Here is a 17,977-nt window from a genome sequence, read left to right as displayed (position 1 = left end):
GTAGCACTAACTTACATAGGTGGACATTTAATCCTGAGATTTTTTTCTAGATGTTTGCAGTCCTACAAAAAGGGGTTGACATCTTCCTTTCTGAGCTCAAAGAGTTATTTTAGAGAAGGGGAAAAAAGCTTGATCTCTGAATTAGATTATTTTGTCTCAGCCCTTGGTAGGAGTCTGCACATGCCACACTTGTGTGAACTGTGCCGCCTTCTGTTCAAAATTTCTCCCAAGGATGGCTAAATTAAAACACCTCTTAAAAATAAACAGCAAAGCACATTAGAAACTTAGACTTTAGCAGCTATGTGTTCTGAGGATATCTACAACAGGTGTAAAATAGTCAAGGAGAGACAGAGTGCAGCTTTCTTCTGGCTTTGGCCAATATTCCGCAATACTTTCAAACTATGTAGAATTAAAGCTCTGGCATACTAAAATGTCTTAATTTTTTTTTTTTACTATTTTGTCCTGTATGTGTGTTTTTCTTCAGTTACTGTCTGTATCAATGTTTCTTCCTTTCTTTTTAAGTCAGACAGCTCATAGTGAGATATATGATACTTAAAACAATAGCTGCTTCAGCTGTTGGCATTTAACAGAAGTGAAATCTTTAAATTATCTTTGTTTTGCATGTAAGGAGACACAATAGGATTTCTACTAGACTTGCACGAAAAGCAGATGATCTTCTATTTAAATGGAAACCAGCTTCCTGCTGAGAAGCAAGTATTTTCATCTGCTGTGTAAGTATTTATTCATTTGGAAAGACAGTGACCTGTATGGGTAATTGTTTTAATTATATGAAGTGTTTCGCACTTGAGATGTAAATTCATATTTGCTTACCTGAAGCCATCATTAAACAGGTTCCCCAGTTGAAAGTTGCTTAGAAAACAATGAGAAGGATATAATGCTACAGGTGGATTTCAGGGTCCAAAATACTTTGGGCCTTCCAAAGGTTGGTTCAGCTTGATGTTTTCTGCTGTTAAACCAGCACAGCATTGAAGCAGAATGATGCGGTAGCAGAGATGAACAAATTTCTGGTGGTGCTTGAGGACTTTTTTATATTTTAAAAAATAAAGCTTTGGTCCTCTAAATGCTGAAGAGTGTGTAATAAGTTACTGCTGCTCACTGGGGCCAGTTCCTGTAGCACCATCTTGAATATTCATAGGAGGACATTTATTGGTAGTGTTACAGAAAAAATGTCAGGCTTATTTTGCCAACTCTGTTACAATTAACACATGGCTAATTCCTCTGACTCTCATGAAGAAGTTCAGCCTTTTATTTCTGAAAAGATAAGCTGGTTGTGATACTTGAGAGCCCTGCTATGCAGTTTAATTAAACATTACAGTGCAATGTAAATGAATACTGCTGTACTACTAACTTCATTCATGTTTTCCACTCAAAATGAAGTTGAAGCAAAATAGTAGTTCAGTTTAAAGTGGTGGAGAATATCATGTCTGTTCAGCTTGCTGTACTTTGTTTATGTGCAGTATGTCATTTTATATACTCAACAGATTCTGTTCCTTGCTTAGAACTTGGAGTATTTGTCAATTTGGGCCCTTTCAGTAAATAAAACTGAAGGAGGTGATAGTTGTGGTGGTTTTACAAGGTGGCTGTGAAGAAAAGACAGCTGTCCTGAGGTAATCCTGCAAGGAGGAACAGATGGGCACTGTGCTCAGAGAGCTCAGACCTGGACTCATTCTGCACAGCTCCCACACAACAAGTGCACAAGAGTTGCAAGTTCCCCGGATTTCTGCCTGCTCGAAAAGCAGCAGGAGCAGTGGATGTGGTGGTGTCCCTTGCAGTTGGTGCTGCTCCCCACAACTCCACTAAATGGCAGTTGTGTGGAAGAAAAATCCTTTTTCTAGTGCTGAAGGAGATATCGGAGCTGATCGGTGTAAAGAGGATCAGGTTGTGGGCTGGTCAGATCTATGTATCTGCTCTTAGTGTAAGTGTGACTAATCCTAGTTGTAGAGTATGGAGCCTTTATTGGCTGTCTGAGTAGTAAACTCAGACCCTGACAGTAAATTCAGAAGTTCAGAACTGAACAAGGGAAGTTTGTGCAGCTGAAACTGGATGTGTTAGAGGCTTTTCTCCCCATTAGCTGTAGAACACTTCTACTGCAGGAACTTCTTTGTTTCAGGGTATATTTTTGTCTGGTAACAACAGTAACATGTCTGGAAAACTCTATTTAATCTTTCTAAAATGTCTGGGTTTTATATTGCAGATCTGGCTTCTTTGCTGCAGCTAGTTTCATGTCCTATCAACAATGTGAGTTCAACTTTGGGGCAAAACCTTTCAAGTACCCCCCATCAATGAAGTTTAGCACCTTTAACGATTATGCCTTTCTAACAGCAGAGGAGAAAATCATTTTGCCCAGGTAACCCTCCTGTCTAACTTGTGTGTTTGCACACAAACAAAATGTTTCACTTCTGAGTTGCATAGTTCTATGTTGTACTGAGCAAAGTTTTCTTTTATGGGGTCACACCTCCATAGGTCTCTTTCAGGAATGGATTAGACCATAGGTTCCTGTGCAACTTAAAGAGTAGGGCAGGAGATACACAACCGAACTCTATTAAGTTAAAATATTTTTTTTTTGTAATATTTGTAATATTAAGGTAAATTAACTAGTACTGCACAGTAAACTGTTTTTAGTAAAAGTGCTTCCTGCTGCCTTAAAATGATTTGGTTGATTGAGGAGGTACAGTCTTATTTAAAATTGACCTAATTTGTGATGTTGGCAGCATGGAGGTGCTGAATGATTTTAAGACTTCAGGTATCCTTTCCAGATGGAAATTTCCCCATTTGTGAATGATACTACTGACAAAGGTTATTAAATTTTGAAGTGCTTTCCCACCTAAATATAAATCAAGCCAGATAGAAACAGGTTTGGATACATTTCTCTTTAACTTACCAAATTTCTGGCAGGAATTAAAACTTAACAGTTTTTCTGGTTTAGGTCATTAGTAATAAAATAATTTTCTGGAACAGAAACAGTATACAGTGTAATCTGGGTTATAGCGTACCCCAGATTTGCAACTTTGTCTAAAGATGGGCCTCTAGAGTGGTTCTGGTGTATGTGGTTGAAATAATCTTTTATTACTTTGAATTAAGGGGGTGGCGGCTTGTTTGAGCTGGGTACCTCTGGCTATAATAAAATGCAGAGACTGGTTTTGAATTATCGAGCTGCTCAATCAAGTGTATTTGAGGTACTTAAGTATCTTAGGAATTTTTTAGTTTTGTTTCTAAATACTTGGATTAGAGTCACATGTTGGCAAAGTCTGAAGTTTGATATTGCAGAGAAGTTTGATTTATGCAGAGAAGATCAAATACTTGGGATAGTTAATAATCTATCAAGTCAAACTAACGTGTGCATTGCGGGGGGGGTGTCTCTTTCTTCAGACACAGGCGCTTGGCTTTGTTGAAGCAAGTGAGTATCCGAGAGAACTGCTGCACGCTTTGCTGTGATGAGGTAGCAGACACAGAACTCAGGCCATGTGGACACAGGTAAAAGCTTTAAGAAAAAAACCCACACATACAAAAAAAAAATACACACACAAAAATACGAAACTCCAACACAAACAGAAAAAAGTTCATTTGACACTGAGTTTAGGTAGGGCCAGATGCAGTCCCTGCTTATCTTGATTGACTCCCAGCATAAAGGAAATAACCCCTTTTTTACAGATGCGATAGACAGAAGTTAAGCATAGTATTCCCATCTTTCCTGTCACCCTACCACAAGCTAATTTAATCCCTAACTGTGTGTGTGTGTTTGAGGCTGGGGAAGTACTGTGACTATGTACCCCTGCTACCCCATGGCTACTAAGTCAAATACCCTCATCCCAAACTGGTGATTATTGTTGATAATAACTTGTTTTGTACTGGTGCTGTTAAATCCTCATCATATGAGGAGAGCAGAAAATGCATTGTACGCTCAAATGCGTATTAAAAGTTAAATAAATAGATTATCTGAAGTCACAGAATTCCTCTAAAAGCTAAAAACGGGACAGCAATATGAGTAATACCATAATAGCACTTTCCTGCCTTTAAGTAGCCTGCTAGAAGATTAATCCAGTGAAGTCCAGTTCCGTAGTGTTGGTTGAGCACTCGTGGAAGCAGCATTGCCAAGGGTGTTGTGTCTGGGTACTGCAAAGTTAAAAAGAGTCATGCCCAGTGTGCCTCAATAAGAAGTGGAGACAGGTTCACACAGGGCACTGGGTCTGCTCTTCTCCAGACTAGAGCAAGTGTTAAGATTAACAAAAGCCTGTGAGTATAATCCTGACCAACTGCTCTGGCAGTAAGATGCTGAGCAGCAGGAGCTCCCCTCAAAGCCTGTGGATCTGCAACACCCGACTTGCAATTCCTAATCTCCACACTCAAAGACTTGAGTGTTTCTAAACTGCTTAGTGCTGTTGTTGTTGTTGTTTTCCATACTGTAAATGCAGACTTTAACTGAATTTTCTTCTCCTTCAGTGACCTGTGCATGGAGTGTGCCTTGCAACTGGAGACCTGCCCTTTGTGTCGTCAGGAAATACAAACCCGAGTCAGACAGATCTCTCACATTTCATGACACACGTGGAGAAATACCACAGACTTGTTTTTAATGAAGCCCAACCAGTACTGAAAGGGGAAGCATCTCTAACCAGTCTTCACGCACATCGAATGATAGCCACAGCCAGATTTCATGCTAAACTGTAATCTATTTATCTTAAAAATGAAATCTTTAATAAGCTATTTCACATTGCCAGCAATGGAACCTGGTTTCAACAGTAAGGAAAGCTGGTAGGTCAGCGTGCTATGGCTATCGGTTCCTCCAGGCACCACCATAGAAGAGCGTCTCTCTTCTTTCCCCTTCTCGCCTGTCGCAAGTGCTGAAATAATTTGCACTGGAAGTACACGTACAATGCATTTTAGAAAAGAGGAGGAAAAAATAATCTCCCAAAACAGGGCTGTTCTGTCTTGTGCTCAAAAGTGTCTGTTTTTGGCAGAAGTCAGTACTAAAAACAGAACGGCAATGTTTTCCTGTTTAATGTAGCCTCCTGCTGGTCAGAGACTGTGTTTTCCGACTGTGGATATTAAACTGCTCAAAGACTTAATCTGTGCACAGACTGATTTGAAAAGACAGTGTGGAGACTGTAGAGAAACTCACATGTTTTAATAACTTGGTGATTCCAAAGAATGTTCCAATTTGTTTTTAAATGTTAAAAGATCGGCGGTATTTTCAAGTACATAATGCTACTGATGCTTTTAACTTCTGTACCCACATTTTTTTTGTGAGGTTATAGTTTTCAGGAGGTATTCTTAACTAATTATAATGCTGGACTGGAATTAATTTGATATTCTGGGTATTTTTTAAGGTATCATCAAACATCTTTTTTAATTGTTGTTTTTGAAGGTTATGTTCATTTTGGAAATATTGAGCTATCTTAAAAGATGGGAGGAAAATTTTGGGCCAGTTTACTTAAAAAAATAAGTTATTTGGATAGCAAGTTCAGTCTTATTCTGTAACTCTTAAAAATGCACCTTGCTTGCCACATGTCAGTCCTGCGCTGAGCAGGTTTGGGGCCACACTTCATATTTTTGGTAGAGATTGTACAGTGGGAATCTCTGCCCCACTTTAATTACACATTTGTGATGTTTGTATGTTAAGGATGCATTTCAACGGGCAGCTTTTGACTGTTTTACTAGGTTTCTACAAGGAATCAGGGTTCATAGCTGATGTCAGTGAAGTAGCACAAAAATCAGTGGAGTTATGCTTATTTTGCACCAACTGAGAATATGACTCCGTCTCTTCCAAGACTTGTACAGGTTGTTTTTTGTTTGTTTCTTTTTTAATTATCTGGCAATATAGTAGAACTTTACTAATTCACACAGAACCTACACCAAAACCATCCAGTTTCCTGGCAGTGATTCAACAGCAGAAGCTGTTGTAGTGAATTCTCATGCTGTGATGTATCTTATTTTTAAGGTACTTGATACTACAATAAATTGTTAGCAAAGCAGTGCTGAGGCTGCTGCTTTGTGCTGAGCCCTCTTCCTTCCTACTGACCTGAACAGGGGCCGAGAGCTCTGCACACAGGGCCCAGAATTAAGCTCCCTAGGAACTCCTTTCACCTGCCTTTGCTAACTCAAGGGAGCTGAATTCCATGCAGCGATAAAAAGGAACAGTGTCTCCATTGAACCTCTGGAGTACAATGTGTGAGTTAAGAAAGTTCTGCCCATCTTTCTCTTGTTGATTTTATTTTTTTTTTTCAAAGATAGACTGAATCAAAATAGAGCATTGGTTCATCTTTTTGCAGAAATATGAGTTCTCTTCCACCTTGGATGCCTGTTTTGATTAAGTCAGACTGGCAAATCCTTGTTGCCAGTTGTGACTGAGTCCCTTCCTGCTCTGCTGAGTCAGCAAACATGAACTCCATCACTGCCACAAGGAGCTTGGAATTTCAGAATCACTTGAAGTTTTAAATGCTTCCAAATGCAATTGCAGGTTTTTATCTCTAAGGTGCAAAGATACAAACCATACTTTAGGGAGGAGGTAGGACAGAACCATTTTGAACTCTGCCTTAATAGATTCTAATAACTTTAGGGCTTTGGTTTCCCTGGCCGGGATTAACTGAGGTAAAATTTTCAGAAGTGCCTGGGATTTGTATCAACTGCTGTGTGAGATTAAGCTCTTCAGGCCCAGGTCCACAAAGGCTTCCAGGTGTCTGGTGTCCCTGTGACATGGAGGTGACCCAAGAGCCTTGGTGCCTTTGTGGAAGTGGGACTAAGTGCCTGCATTCTTTGTTGAAAAGATGCAAATACTTTGGAAAATTTTGCCCCAGACCGTCTTCCGTGCAGCTGGTGCTGGGCAGAGGAAGCCAATGGTGCTGGAGGAGCGAGCTGTGTTGCAGAGAACTGTCCGGTTCATTTCACAAATGGAAAGACTGTACAACTTGACTGGCTTTCTGCTCCAATCCACGCTGGGGGTGTCTTTGTAAGGCTGGATCCTCCATGGCTGGTGGCACCCTGGGTCCCTGCACACCCCAGAGGCACTGGGGAGGGCAGGCGCTGCTCCCCGGGCCCTCAGGGTGGGAAATGAATTGTAGCAAAGTTGTCCATTCAACAATAAAAACGTCTTGAAGGTTAGTCGTTGTTTTTTTAATTCTTTGGCTTCTGGCGGGAGCTGGGGTTACAAATGCGTTTGCACTGGTGCCTGGGGCAGGGTTAACGAGAAGTCGGCTCTGAGGCAGAAAGACGAGCCCAGTGCCAGTCGGGTGTCCCTGCTCCGGTGGAACATTCGGCCGGGGTCCTTAATAACAGCGCGGGGGCTGCGCGCATCATAACGAAGCACATTATTTATGTCTTCTCTTCATTTTCTTCCTAGCTCAGCCTTTGACACCCGGACACCGAACTCGGCCCGTGCGGCGGGTTCCAGCCGCCATCACGGCCCAGCAGGGCAGCGGAAACCGCCTTCCCCCTGGCCCCGCCGCGCGCTCTAATTGGGCCTTCGAGGGTGTGGGCGGGCCCTCCAGGGCCGCGTCCGCTCTAGGATTGGCTGCGGGCGGGGCGGAAGGAAGCGTTTCCCAGGAGACGGCCGGGCCGGCGGCGTCGGGGGTGCGTGCCATGGCGGCGCGGCGCTGGCTGCCGGGACCCGCGGTGCGTGTGGGGCAGGCCCGGGGCCGTTCTCTGAGGCGGAGCGGAGGTGGCGCGGGCCCGATGCCCGTGTTCCTCGGGAAGGGAGGACTGATAAGGACCGATCTTCTTGGGGGGAAGATGGCTGGGCTGTCCGGGTCCCTTTGGGGAGGCAGGGTGGGTGCCTGGACCCCCTAGGGAGGGACAGGGCCGGGGGCTTCGCTCTCCCCAGGAGCCAGGACTGAGGAGGAGGAGGCGAGGCTCATGCTCATCCCTCCTCCCGTGCCGTGGTGCTGCAGAGCTGGTTCCTGCCCTGGCGGGCTGTGCTGAAGGCCGGTATTGGGTGTAACCAGCGGGGGTGGCGGGAGCCGCTTGTCCCCAGTGCATGCACAGGACCGGCTCCGGGGCCTGGGCTGCGCTGTGCCCTGGCCTGGGTGATGGGCCGGCAACTGCTTACAGCCCAGGGCTGGCCGAGCCCCCGCAGGTGTGATCACCATCGCCTGGCCTGGCAGCTCTTCTGTGCACCGGGCCAGGGTGGCATCTTCATCTTATCTGGCTTCATTTTCCTGTGTTGTTGTAATAGTCATTCATGGAACCTTCAGGAGTAAAGATATTAAAGTCAAGTGAAACCCCCCTTACAGAAGTTAACTGCAAGTGTGAATGATTTTGAGCCTCTTCTCTGAGTAGGCAGATAAAGTTCCTATAGAATTTGAGTTATTAGGGAGAAAAAGTAGCAGTAACTTTGGAAGTACGTTATTTTGAAACTTGTACATTGAAAAATTAAAAGGTTCCCTCCTGATTTGCTGTTTGAGAAGTGTATGCTAATTTAACAATTGAATTTGTATTCATTCTAAGTCATGTTATTCTTTAGCACTTTGTCTGAAAAGAAGAAATAACCACACACAGCAGCAACACAACAGGTTGCCTCTGCTCCACTCAGGTTATGTGGTAACGATGGAGACTTCCGATGAAGAAAGCTTTGGTGTAGCCGTGTGAGTACCCTGCGTTCGGTGTCAGACTTTCAATGAACTGTTTCCTAGTTAAAATATTTTAATAGGAATATAACCACAGGAATGAATTTACACCAGACTGATTAGCAGATTCTGCCTCTTAGGAGAACAAAGGCACAGAACGCAAAGCTCTAGGAGTTTCAGAGTTTAGGTGAAGTCAAACTAAATAAACCTGCAAGGAGTGGAGCACCAGATACCCCTTGCTAAGTGATCAAAATACATTACATATATAATAAAAATCAGAGGGTTTGTGTTAATTTTAAATTTCTCCTTCCTTTTCAAGACCGTACGTTGTCACAGGTTTTAAGAAGAGACTTCTCTGTGTTTGAACGCGCTCCTTCTAGAATGTGAGACTTTTTACAGGTGGCTTCAACCAAATTGTGTACAGGTAGATACTAGGATGCTGCTTCACCACACATTTGTCTGGCATACTGTTCTAAAGCTTGTAGCAGAAGGGGATGTGTGCCCGCGCCTCTGTTGCTCTAGTTCGTAGATTTGGTTCATTTGTGATGCTCTGACCTGAGAGGCCACGTGCTCCTTGGGCTGCTCCTGCAGCACCGCTTGTTCTGGCCTAGATTGGACATGATCAGGAGACAGAGGCTTAACCCAAAGACTGGTAAGCACGTGTTTCTTCAGGTGTGTTGTATAGAGAGGTAGAATTGCTTTTGCTTTGAAACAGTTAACATTTCATTATTTGCCTTACAGACCTTAACCAGGGTGTAAATACTTAAAATTTTTTGTTGGAATAAGCTATAAAATCAACAGTAGTGCTGCTTTTGAGGGGAAAAAAAGAGTGGAAAATATCCTTAGCAAAGTCTCCTGTCCTTGCACATAAATGGCAAGCGATGGGCCCTGTTTCATGAAGTGGCGTGATGCTCAGGCTACGTGATGCTCAGTGCCGGCTCCTCTCTCGGTGCTGTTGTCCTGCCGGTGGAACAGCTTTTCCAGTCCCTTGCCTTGCCTTTGCTCATCTCCCACGGCTTAACAGATCACAGATGTTGCTAGAACATTGCTTAGTGATCAGATGCCTTTTAAAATCAAAAATCTTTTCATTTTTCAGGGTCAGAATGAGCCCTATGACTTGTTGTAGTTAAACTGTTGGTTAAACTGTTGTTGGATTAATTTCACTGAGTTATTATTCAATAGCAAAATAACTTTAATGAATTTCTTTTAAACTTAGTGTGAAAGTGTTTTGCTCTGTTTGCTAAAAAGAAACTTAAGTAGAAAGACATTTAATTTAATTAAAATGGTGCTTTCACTGATCAAAGCTAATCTTTTCTTAAAGAGAAACGTTCTATGAAACTTGTTTCCCTCATGTGTGATAAAAACCTCTTTCATCTACTGGAGAATATAGGAAGAGTTAATTCCTCACCAAACATGAGGCTTGAATGCCAGGGCAAAAGGTTCTGTGGACTGTCTAATGTGTCTGAACAAGCTGCACAATAATAAATTTAGCAGAGGGATCCAGGGTCCTGAAATGGTGGTACCAAAGGTTTCTTCCCTGGATGACTTCAGATCCATAATGGTGTTTAATATTTGCTCACAACTGAATGACATTAGGATGTTGTGCCATTTATTCGAGGCATGCAGGGATGTCTCTTGAAAAAGAAAAGATATTTAAGTTCCTTCGGTTATATAATATTGTGTATACATGGAGTTCAAGTGGTTCCACAAGTATTGCAAAATATTCTCTAGAGTGTCCCGAGCCCTGTGATCACCAGGTAGTGTTAAGCAGGGAAGAGAGTGGAAGGAAAGCCCGGGGTAGCAGTTGGGGTTTGTGGGCTGGAAAATGCTTAATTTGCTGTTCTAATGACACCCTTTACATCCTTCTGCACTAAGACTGGAATTATCTTAACAGTAATGCCAGTAAAACACCATTTATAGGAACCGATCTGCAGAAAATACAGTAGAAGCCTGATGAGAATCCCCGTGAAGCAGTTGAGTCAGTGCCATGGATTGTTTTGTAGGTTGCAACTAGGAAATTATTCAGTTATCTTGTAATTACTGGGCTTATTTGTGTTTAGGCTTTTGTTAACACTTCTTAATGTTAACCTTTATTTCTACTGTGGTTGAAATGTGTATTTATGCAGTACTGTCTTTCTTAATTTTCAGCTCCTCCCCTTCTGACGCAGAGTTTGATGCGGTCATTGGCTATCTGGAGGATATTATAATGGGTAAGCTCTGCAAGCAGTTATAGACAACAAGATGGGTGCTGAACATATTGCAAGCTGCCCTTCTGTTGGCAGACATACAGACCCAACATAGTCCCTGCTTGCTTCATGGAAGCTTTCCTTCCTTTGTTCCTGTGACCCTGAACCTGCTAGCATGGTAAAATTATGCACAAAAGTCTCTTTTGTGCTGTTTGCACAGCAGCGGGGTTATGAGTCTTAAAAATTATTCCCTGTACTGCTGCAATACACTCCTTCATAAATAAACAATAAAGGCACTTGTAAATCTCACGTAGAGATCAAAGCTTTCTGGAATTTTATACCAAATTATAAAGGGGATGGAAGAGACTGGGAGAGGGCGCCTTCCCTTCCCAGCTCTGCCTGAGCCTCCTAACGCGTTTGTCTGGCTGTTCTAGAAGCTGCCATGGTTTGTCCACGTGATTTGTTGTAGTACTGAGTTGGTTTATCATGTGTGATACAAAGTGCCTGTGCTGCAGTTTGTGTGTGTTGTTCCTTGTTCTGCCTCTGCACAACACAGAGAACGGTTTATTTTCCCTGTCTGCAGCAGCATTGCATAACGGGCTAGATGTCATCGTGTCGTACCACTTTCCACTTTTTGAGATTACCCTTTGGAGTTGATTTGGCTTCACGTCACTTGGATGTGCACAACTGTAACGTGGCAGGAAGGTTGAATGGCGCCAAGCTCATTATGAGAGCTCAGCCAATAAAAGGTGCTAAATTCTCAAGACCATAATTTTAACTGCAAAGTCAGTGTGTGCAAGGAAGTAGTTTACAAGATGCCCAGACAGAATTCACGCTAATCAGCCAATCAAAGAACAGCATATACTCTTTTTGACCACATCCTTCCCAGAGAGATGTAGATTCTGCAGCCTCAGTTTGCCTGGTGATGTAGCTGAACCTGGAGAAATGCGAACTGATTTTCACTATGTCAGGGCTTAGAAAGCTGAGACTGGTGTATTTTAACACTGTCTCTAAGTAAACTTTACATTTATACCCGCTCTGTTGAATTCAGTGGTGACCTACTGTGTTAATTTTTATTCTTGTTTCCTTCCACAACTGGAAAAAAAAAAAAAATTCTTCAACAATTGAAAATGAGTCCTGGAGTTTCAGTAATGTTTTTTTAATTCAAGGAAAGAATAATTATTTTGAGTTATTGCAGGGAAGAGGTGCTCACTTCTGCTGACTTGAAAGCCTGAACAAAATGAGGTTCAAAATAAATAACCTTCTTAATAAAATGTAAAGCAGGAAGGCTTTTTAGCTCATACTAAGTGTAAATGAAACTTATAAGAAGTGATAGTGGATATGTGCATCCTGTTCCATTGTGAACACCCAGCTGCTGTTAAATGCAGACCCAAGTCCTGCTGCCCTGCGCCTCTGTCTTCTGGCTGATGGCTCAGGAACGGAGGCTCCGCGGCAGCTGCAGCGCTGGTGTGACTGACTCTGCACGTGTCCTGCAACAGAGGACTAGTGAATGTGGGGTTTGTGTTGCAAAAAGAATGACTGAACTCGTAACTCTGTGATGCGTTTTGTTGTGATCCAGATGATGATTTCCAGTTAATACAGAGGACTTTTATGGAGAAGCACTACCAGGAGTTCGATGACTCAGAAGAAAACAAGCTCATCTATACTTCTATTTTTAATGAATATGTAAGATACTTTTTCCTGGTTTTCATATGTATTGCTTTTTTATTTTTATTAAGGCCAGTGTCAGGTTCTCTGTTCCCCCCTTTATAAAATGCTGGGTTTACATGGTACAGAGCCAGCTTGCCGTCTCTTTCTGAAGCACAGTCATGATCTGCGAGCAAGAAAGATGTTTTCTGGAGCTCCAGGTTCCTTTCTTTTTGTTTCACCTGATGTTTTGAAAGTTGCATATGTCTTGAATAGAAATTTAGCCTATTGCGATAGTAAATAGTGCATTTAACCTGCGTGCATAACAAAGTTTGTTCTTCTCCAGTTGTATTATTTAGTGAATTGGACACTTCAATTACATTCTTCATATAAAGCATGATTATGAAACTATACCAGCCTACTAGTCAATACCATGAAGTGACTTAAAAATAATTTATTACTAGTGTTTGTTCTCACCAATATTCCCAGCAAAAATGTTGAGCTCAGTGCCTCAGCAGTGATGTGAATGATTGAACCAGCAACACCCAGCTGAGGCATCTGCAGCTGGTTGCCCAGTGAGGATAATAGAAAGTGGCATGAAGGTGTGCTGGTTGGAAATCTCCTGAAAATTGTTACGGTGTTATAGGGGTGGTTTATTTGTTTTTCAGATCTCTCTAGTAGAGAAATACATTGAAGAAAAGTTGCTTGATCGGATTCCTGGTTTTAATATGACTGCTTTCACAATGTCTTTGCAGTAAGTCTCTCCTTTACTTTGGGTTGGGGGGTGGCTCATGTGCCTCTCAGTTATTTATTTTTATCTAGTTTAGAGCTTGGGTTGCTTCTTCTTTAATTTTTTGAAAAAGCATTCTTGCAAGCAATGACTGGCCACTTTTTTTCGCATTCACCATGTCCTGCTACTTTAAATTTCTGAACTGTCCTGCTGAAATATAATGGGTTTTAAAAGGTAAGAAGAGAAATCAGAATGAGAACACTGGAGGGTTTTCATAATCATTGTCCCTTTGAAAGCAGACCCTTCAAAGGTTAAGTCTCATGCATATCCCTCAGGCTTATTGTTGGACACCTCAGTATCCTGGTGGTCTTTCAAGAGCCACGTGGTGAAATGCCTTTGTTGCAATTCTTGTACAAAGCGTTCAGAGAAGAGTTTGGTTTGTCTTAAGCTTTTGCATTTGGTCACTTTAGCTTAACCAGCTTCCCGAAGAGGTCACTTCTGAAAGATCATTGGTTTTGCCCTTGAATTAGAGAATCAAGTGTAATTTGGAACTGAATATCTTAAAATATTTTAATCAATTTAATTTTAAATTGAATTAAAATAGATAAATGCCAGTGGAGTGTTAATTCTGATGACTTACAGGTCAGTTTCTTTGTCTGGTTTTCCGGGACTGGTGTGATGTTCTTACATTTTGGATTTAGATAAATATAATATCTTAATGTATTTGGATTGGAAATCCTGCAAGGTGGTATTTGGCTAAAGTTTCGCTTTATGATAGACCTGTAATAACATTCTCGCTTGAATTTTTATATTGTTCTACTTGTCCCAATATGATTTTTGACTTCATACCATTTAAAAATAAAGACTTTATTTCCCACACAATTTTCTAATTCCCCAACTCTTTCTCTCCACAGACAGCACAAAGATGAAATGGCAGGTGATATATTTGATATGCTCCTCACATTCACTGACTTTCTGGCTTTCAAAGAAATGTTCTTGGATTACAGAGCTGTAAGTATGTCACAGTGTTTATTTTCATTGGCATAACGGCTGTTGGTTTTGTGTAGCTCTGCCCGAGGGCACCAGGGGCAGTGTTACTCCAGTAGGCAGCAGCATTTATTCAAACATGTGCAGAGTCAAAAGGAAAATAGCTTCACTGAGGGGCTATTTAAACTCAAAATGCACATTTAATAATTTCTAGAAAACAGGAATAAAGCTGGCAGGTGGAACAGTTCTTCAGAAAGACAAACTTTCTGCATCTTTAATGTTGAATTCCAACTGAACATAAGGGAACACTTTCTCATGGTGTGGGTGACGGAGCAGTGGCACAGGCTGCCCAGAGAGGTTATGGAGTCTCCATCCTTGGAGATACTCAGAAGCCACCTGGACACGGTCCCGAGTGGCCCTGCGTGAACAGGGGGTTGGACCGATGACTTCCAGAGGTCCCTTTGCACCTTGGCCATTCTGTGCGTCTATGATATGGGGTTTTGTTGTTATTTGGTTTGGGGTTTTTTCAGCCAATCCAAAATTAGCTTTTTAAGCTTGTTCCATTGTATTTCTCCTCCTCTCTGTCCAGGGTGGAGAAACAAACCAACAAAAGTATTAAGGTTTTGGATGAGCCCTTTCCTAGGGAAATGAAATACATGTAAAATCTTTCCAGTCACATTTTACAAAGGAGCAAAAGAGTCAAAATTGTTGGCAGAATTGTGTCTTCTGCTGCCTTCCCCAACATTGTCAGTTTTCTGAAAACAGGGACAGGTTGAGGAGAACGAGACAGTCCATGTGTCAGCCACAGGAATCATTTCAGTTGGGGTTTGCAAACCCCAGGAGCTGGATTTCACTGGTTCCTTGAGCACCGCTGAACCTGCTGGCTGAGCATCCCTGATTGGAAGCCAGCCCAGCTCCGCTCTGGCCTGGGCTCTTCGTGAAGTTTGGGTTCACCTACAGATACGAACAGGAGAAAATAAATTCTCTGCTAGGCATGTTCAAGTCTCACAGCAAGCTGCATGCAATCATAGGTGCTCAGGTAATGTGTAGTTTTATATTGATTTGATAGACAGAATATTAATTTTCTGTTTAATTTTTTGAACAAAACAGCATTGAGTCAAGGATTTTTTTTCTTCCCTTTTTCTAGGAAAAAGAAGGTCGAAGTCTGGATTTAAGCGGTGGATTAGTGGTGACTTCATTAAACAAATCATCAATATCCTCTTCCTAGAAGAGTTTATGCACTACTCTCCTCCTCCAGATGAGTGCTGCTGCTTTCATTGGGACATCAAAACACTAAAGGTTGTGAGAATCAAGGTGCTTTTACATGATGAAACACATTCACCCTCCAGGCTGTATCGTTAGAGACCCGACCCTAAAAGCATCTGTTTGTGAATTCTGGTTGGTATTCAATGACCACAGAATAAGACACTTCCAGCTCTACCAGTATTTGTACACCAGCCCAACCATTGCGCAGGCTGAGAAGCCCAGCACGCTGAGAGGACAATAAATAGGACTTTGCGCTTGTTATTTGGGTTGACATCTTCACCGTCTTGCCAAAATATAGAACTTTTCAGAGTCAAGAAGACAATGTAAAAAGAGTATGTCGCTCTGGCTCTTGGAAGCACAGGTGTGAGTATGTAACCTCTGAGTTCCTCCCTGTCAATATTTTGTTGGTTTGGGTTTGTTTTTTTTTTTTAATACCTTAATATGATTGTAAGTGCTACAGCTTTCTACTGGAAGAATATGTTTTAATATGTAGATGTTCTATCATATGACTGTGTGTCAGCTCTGACAGTTGAAATGTTTGTGTGTAAATCCGTCTGCTCTCTGGCTTTTTTAAGCCTCATCCTTAATGTGCAAAATTTTCCGTTCCACTTTTGCTCAGGCCCCAGCTATTCTACATTGGGAAAAATAAGCACAATAAACTGAAATCTGGCCTATGTATGCAATTTCTTACTTTCTTTTTGGCAGTGGCACAGCTGCATTAGGTCTAGTAACATAAGCTTGACGGTAGGTTGGGTGCAAACATGCTGACCACCGTGTCACCCACTGCACTAAGCGTCATGCTGATTGCAAGTCGTGGTTTTGCTGTTAAACTGTTCGCAATGTGAGTGCAGCAGTGACCTTTTCAGCAGCTTGCTGGTGGAGCTGTGGCCACAAGCCTGTCACAAAAGCCCAGGCACATCTCTTGGCAGCTGGGATTAAACTGTGTTTGGAGCTGCAGGGACCCTCCGTTCTTGAGCTGCTCAGACACGTTAATCTTCTGCTTAATGAGGTGCTCAGGCAGTGCGAGTATGTCTTTAAAAGCCTTAGAGCAGACAGAAACACGGGGTGAGGAGCAGAGCTCTCCGCTCAGTCCCGAGATGACCTTCAGCAGCAAAGGTGTTAGTTGGTGGCTGTCACCCGATGAGAACCCAGCCTAGACAGAGGGAGGTGATGGCCAGGCCATTGCGCATTTTTGTTTGTGGACAACAAATGTCCTACAAGAACAAACAAGTTGAAATCCTGTCCCTGTTGTCATCCAACAGTGATTTCCACAGTACCAGGATTTTGTTCTTCAGCCGAAATAGTTTTTGAATGCCAGTCAAGACTCCTGGCCACACAGACAAAAATAAGCCATACTTACACCACAAAATACGGTATCATTAAACAGGTTTGTAGCCAGACCATAGCGGCTTTTTAAAAGCTGGCTAGCAGTGCAAAGCGTAGCATATTTTGACTCTGCAGTAATTAATCTCATTAAGTTTCTAGTATGTTGTGCTCATGGTTGTGCAGTTTTTTTGTCTGGAATTATTCTAGTTTGTTGAAATCTCCCTCATACATGCACAAACACAGATACACAGATACACTCACACGCTTCCTTTAACAAAACAAAAGAAATATTCCTTCAGAATTTTTTTAACCTCCTTCCATAAGTTTCTGTTTGTCAGATTTGAATGATAAAAGCCAGAAGCTGAAGCAAAATTAAAATTTGCAACACGTCTTCTTTTTTTTGTCTTTTTTTAAAAAAAAGGGGGGAGTTAAAAATTCTCGTGAGTGTGTTCTGATCAAAAGCAGGTTTTTATAGGCTTTCCGTTCTGGTGAACACCACACAAGCTCATTTTGATTCTCTTTTCAGCAACCTGCTAAGGCAACATGAGTACATCCCCAAGGGTGCTAAGTCGCAGCACTGTGGTTTGAAATGCCTGTTCCTGATCCTCTCACAGCAGCAAGGCCGGTGAGGCTCCCTCAGGGGCTCATCCTGCCAGGATTTGCAGGTTTTTACACATCTGTCTACCACCGGTGCTGTAAAAAGCAGCTTCTCCTGTTAGCACAGAAGTGGGTGCTCAGGCCCGTGTGGGCAGGTAGCGAGCAGAGATGATGCTCCAAGACGCTTATTTCCAGAAAAAGAAAAAGCGTATGAAAACATTGGGTCATGGTTTTAATACAAACCAGGTGCAGCTCCTCTGCCGGGTGAATCCTGAGGTTAACATCACAGAAACTGAAGACTTAAAGTCCAGTTGTTCTTCTACTGTCAGTGCAGGAACTGGGGTTCTTCATTTAACTTCTTACCTGTTTATATGATGTTGACTTTTTAATGTCAGGAACAGATTTTAGCCAATTTTAAAAGAAACACGATGAAATGTTTCGATTGTTAATTGTTGAGCTAAAATGATTATTTGCAGCTAAAACTGAATATATCCCTGACTTTTTTTTTTTTTTTAACTGAAAAAAATGTTCATTCTTTTCCTGTTACAATTGTTTCAATTAATTACTTAAGCTAATGGCAGTATAAATGAATACGTTGGGCAGTTGTCTTCTGAAGGGAGCTCTGTTGTATTTTGAGCAGGGTCTCCTTTAATTTCAGAGGC

The 17,977-nt window shown here is 42.0% G+C and overlaps 2 protein-coding genes across 6 annotated transcripts in view; both read left to right on the top strand.

Moving 5' to 3' along the window:
• The window catches only part of RSPRY1 (ring finger and SPRY domain containing 1), a 36,837-nt gene extending 30,593 nt beyond the window's left edge, over positions 1 to 6,244 (top strand). For all 5 annotated transcript variants that reach the window (XM_082062446.1, XM_082062450.1, XM_082062447.1 and 2 more), the window contains 4 exons: positions 629 to 731; positions 2,216 to 2,368; positions 3,391 to 3,495; positions 4,462 to 6,244. In XM_082062446.1, the coding sequence (XP_081918572.1) occupies positions 629 to 731; positions 2,216 to 2,368; positions 3,391 to 3,495; positions 4,462 to 4,558 (458 nt within the window). In that variant the 3' untranslated portion in view covers positions 4,559 to 6,244. The remainder of the gene's footprint in view (positions 1 to 628; positions 732 to 2,215; positions 2,369 to 3,390; positions 3,496 to 4,461) is intronic.
• Positions 6,245 to 7,544: 1,300 nt separating this feature from the next.
• ARL2BP (ARF like GTPase 2 binding protein) lies at positions 7,545 to 17,108 on the top strand. The gene is made up of 7 exons (XM_082062768.1): positions 7,545 to 7,626; positions 8,474 to 8,594; positions 10,725 to 10,786; positions 12,342 to 12,448; positions 13,078 to 13,163; positions 14,054 to 14,150; positions 15,274 to 17,108. Exons 2-7 carry the CDS (start codon positions 8,557 to 8,559, stop codon positions 15,352 to 15,354), a joined length of 471 nt encoding a protein of 156 aa, XP_081918894.1. The 5' UTR covers positions 7,545 to 7,626; positions 8,474 to 8,556; the 3' UTR covers positions 15,355 to 17,108.
• Positions 17,109 to 17,977: the final 869 nt, after the last annotated feature.

This window comes from Streptopelia decaocto (assembly GCF_964273445.1).
Source record: "Streptopelia decaocto genome assembly, chromosome: 11".
Lineage (NCBI taxonomy): Eukaryota > Metazoa > Chordata > Aves > Columbiformes > Columbidae > Streptopelia > Streptopelia decaocto.
This window is presented reverse-complemented; position numbering and strand designations above follow the sequence as displayed.

Excerpts from the sequence above, each read along its gene's own strand:
- ARL2BP (XM_082062768.1), top strand. The coding sequence starts at position 8,557 with ATGGAGACTTCCGATGAAGAAAGCTTTGGTGTAGCCGT. Across the intron at positions 10,787-12,341 it reads TCTGGAGGATATTATAATGG|ATGATGATTTCCAGTTAATA; the intron begins GTAAGCTCTGCA and ends GTTGTGATCCAG. Across the intron at positions 14,151-15,273 it reads TGTTCTTGGATTACAGAGCT|GAAAAAGAAGGTCGAAGTCT; the intron begins GTAAGTATGTCA and ends CCCTTTTTCTAG.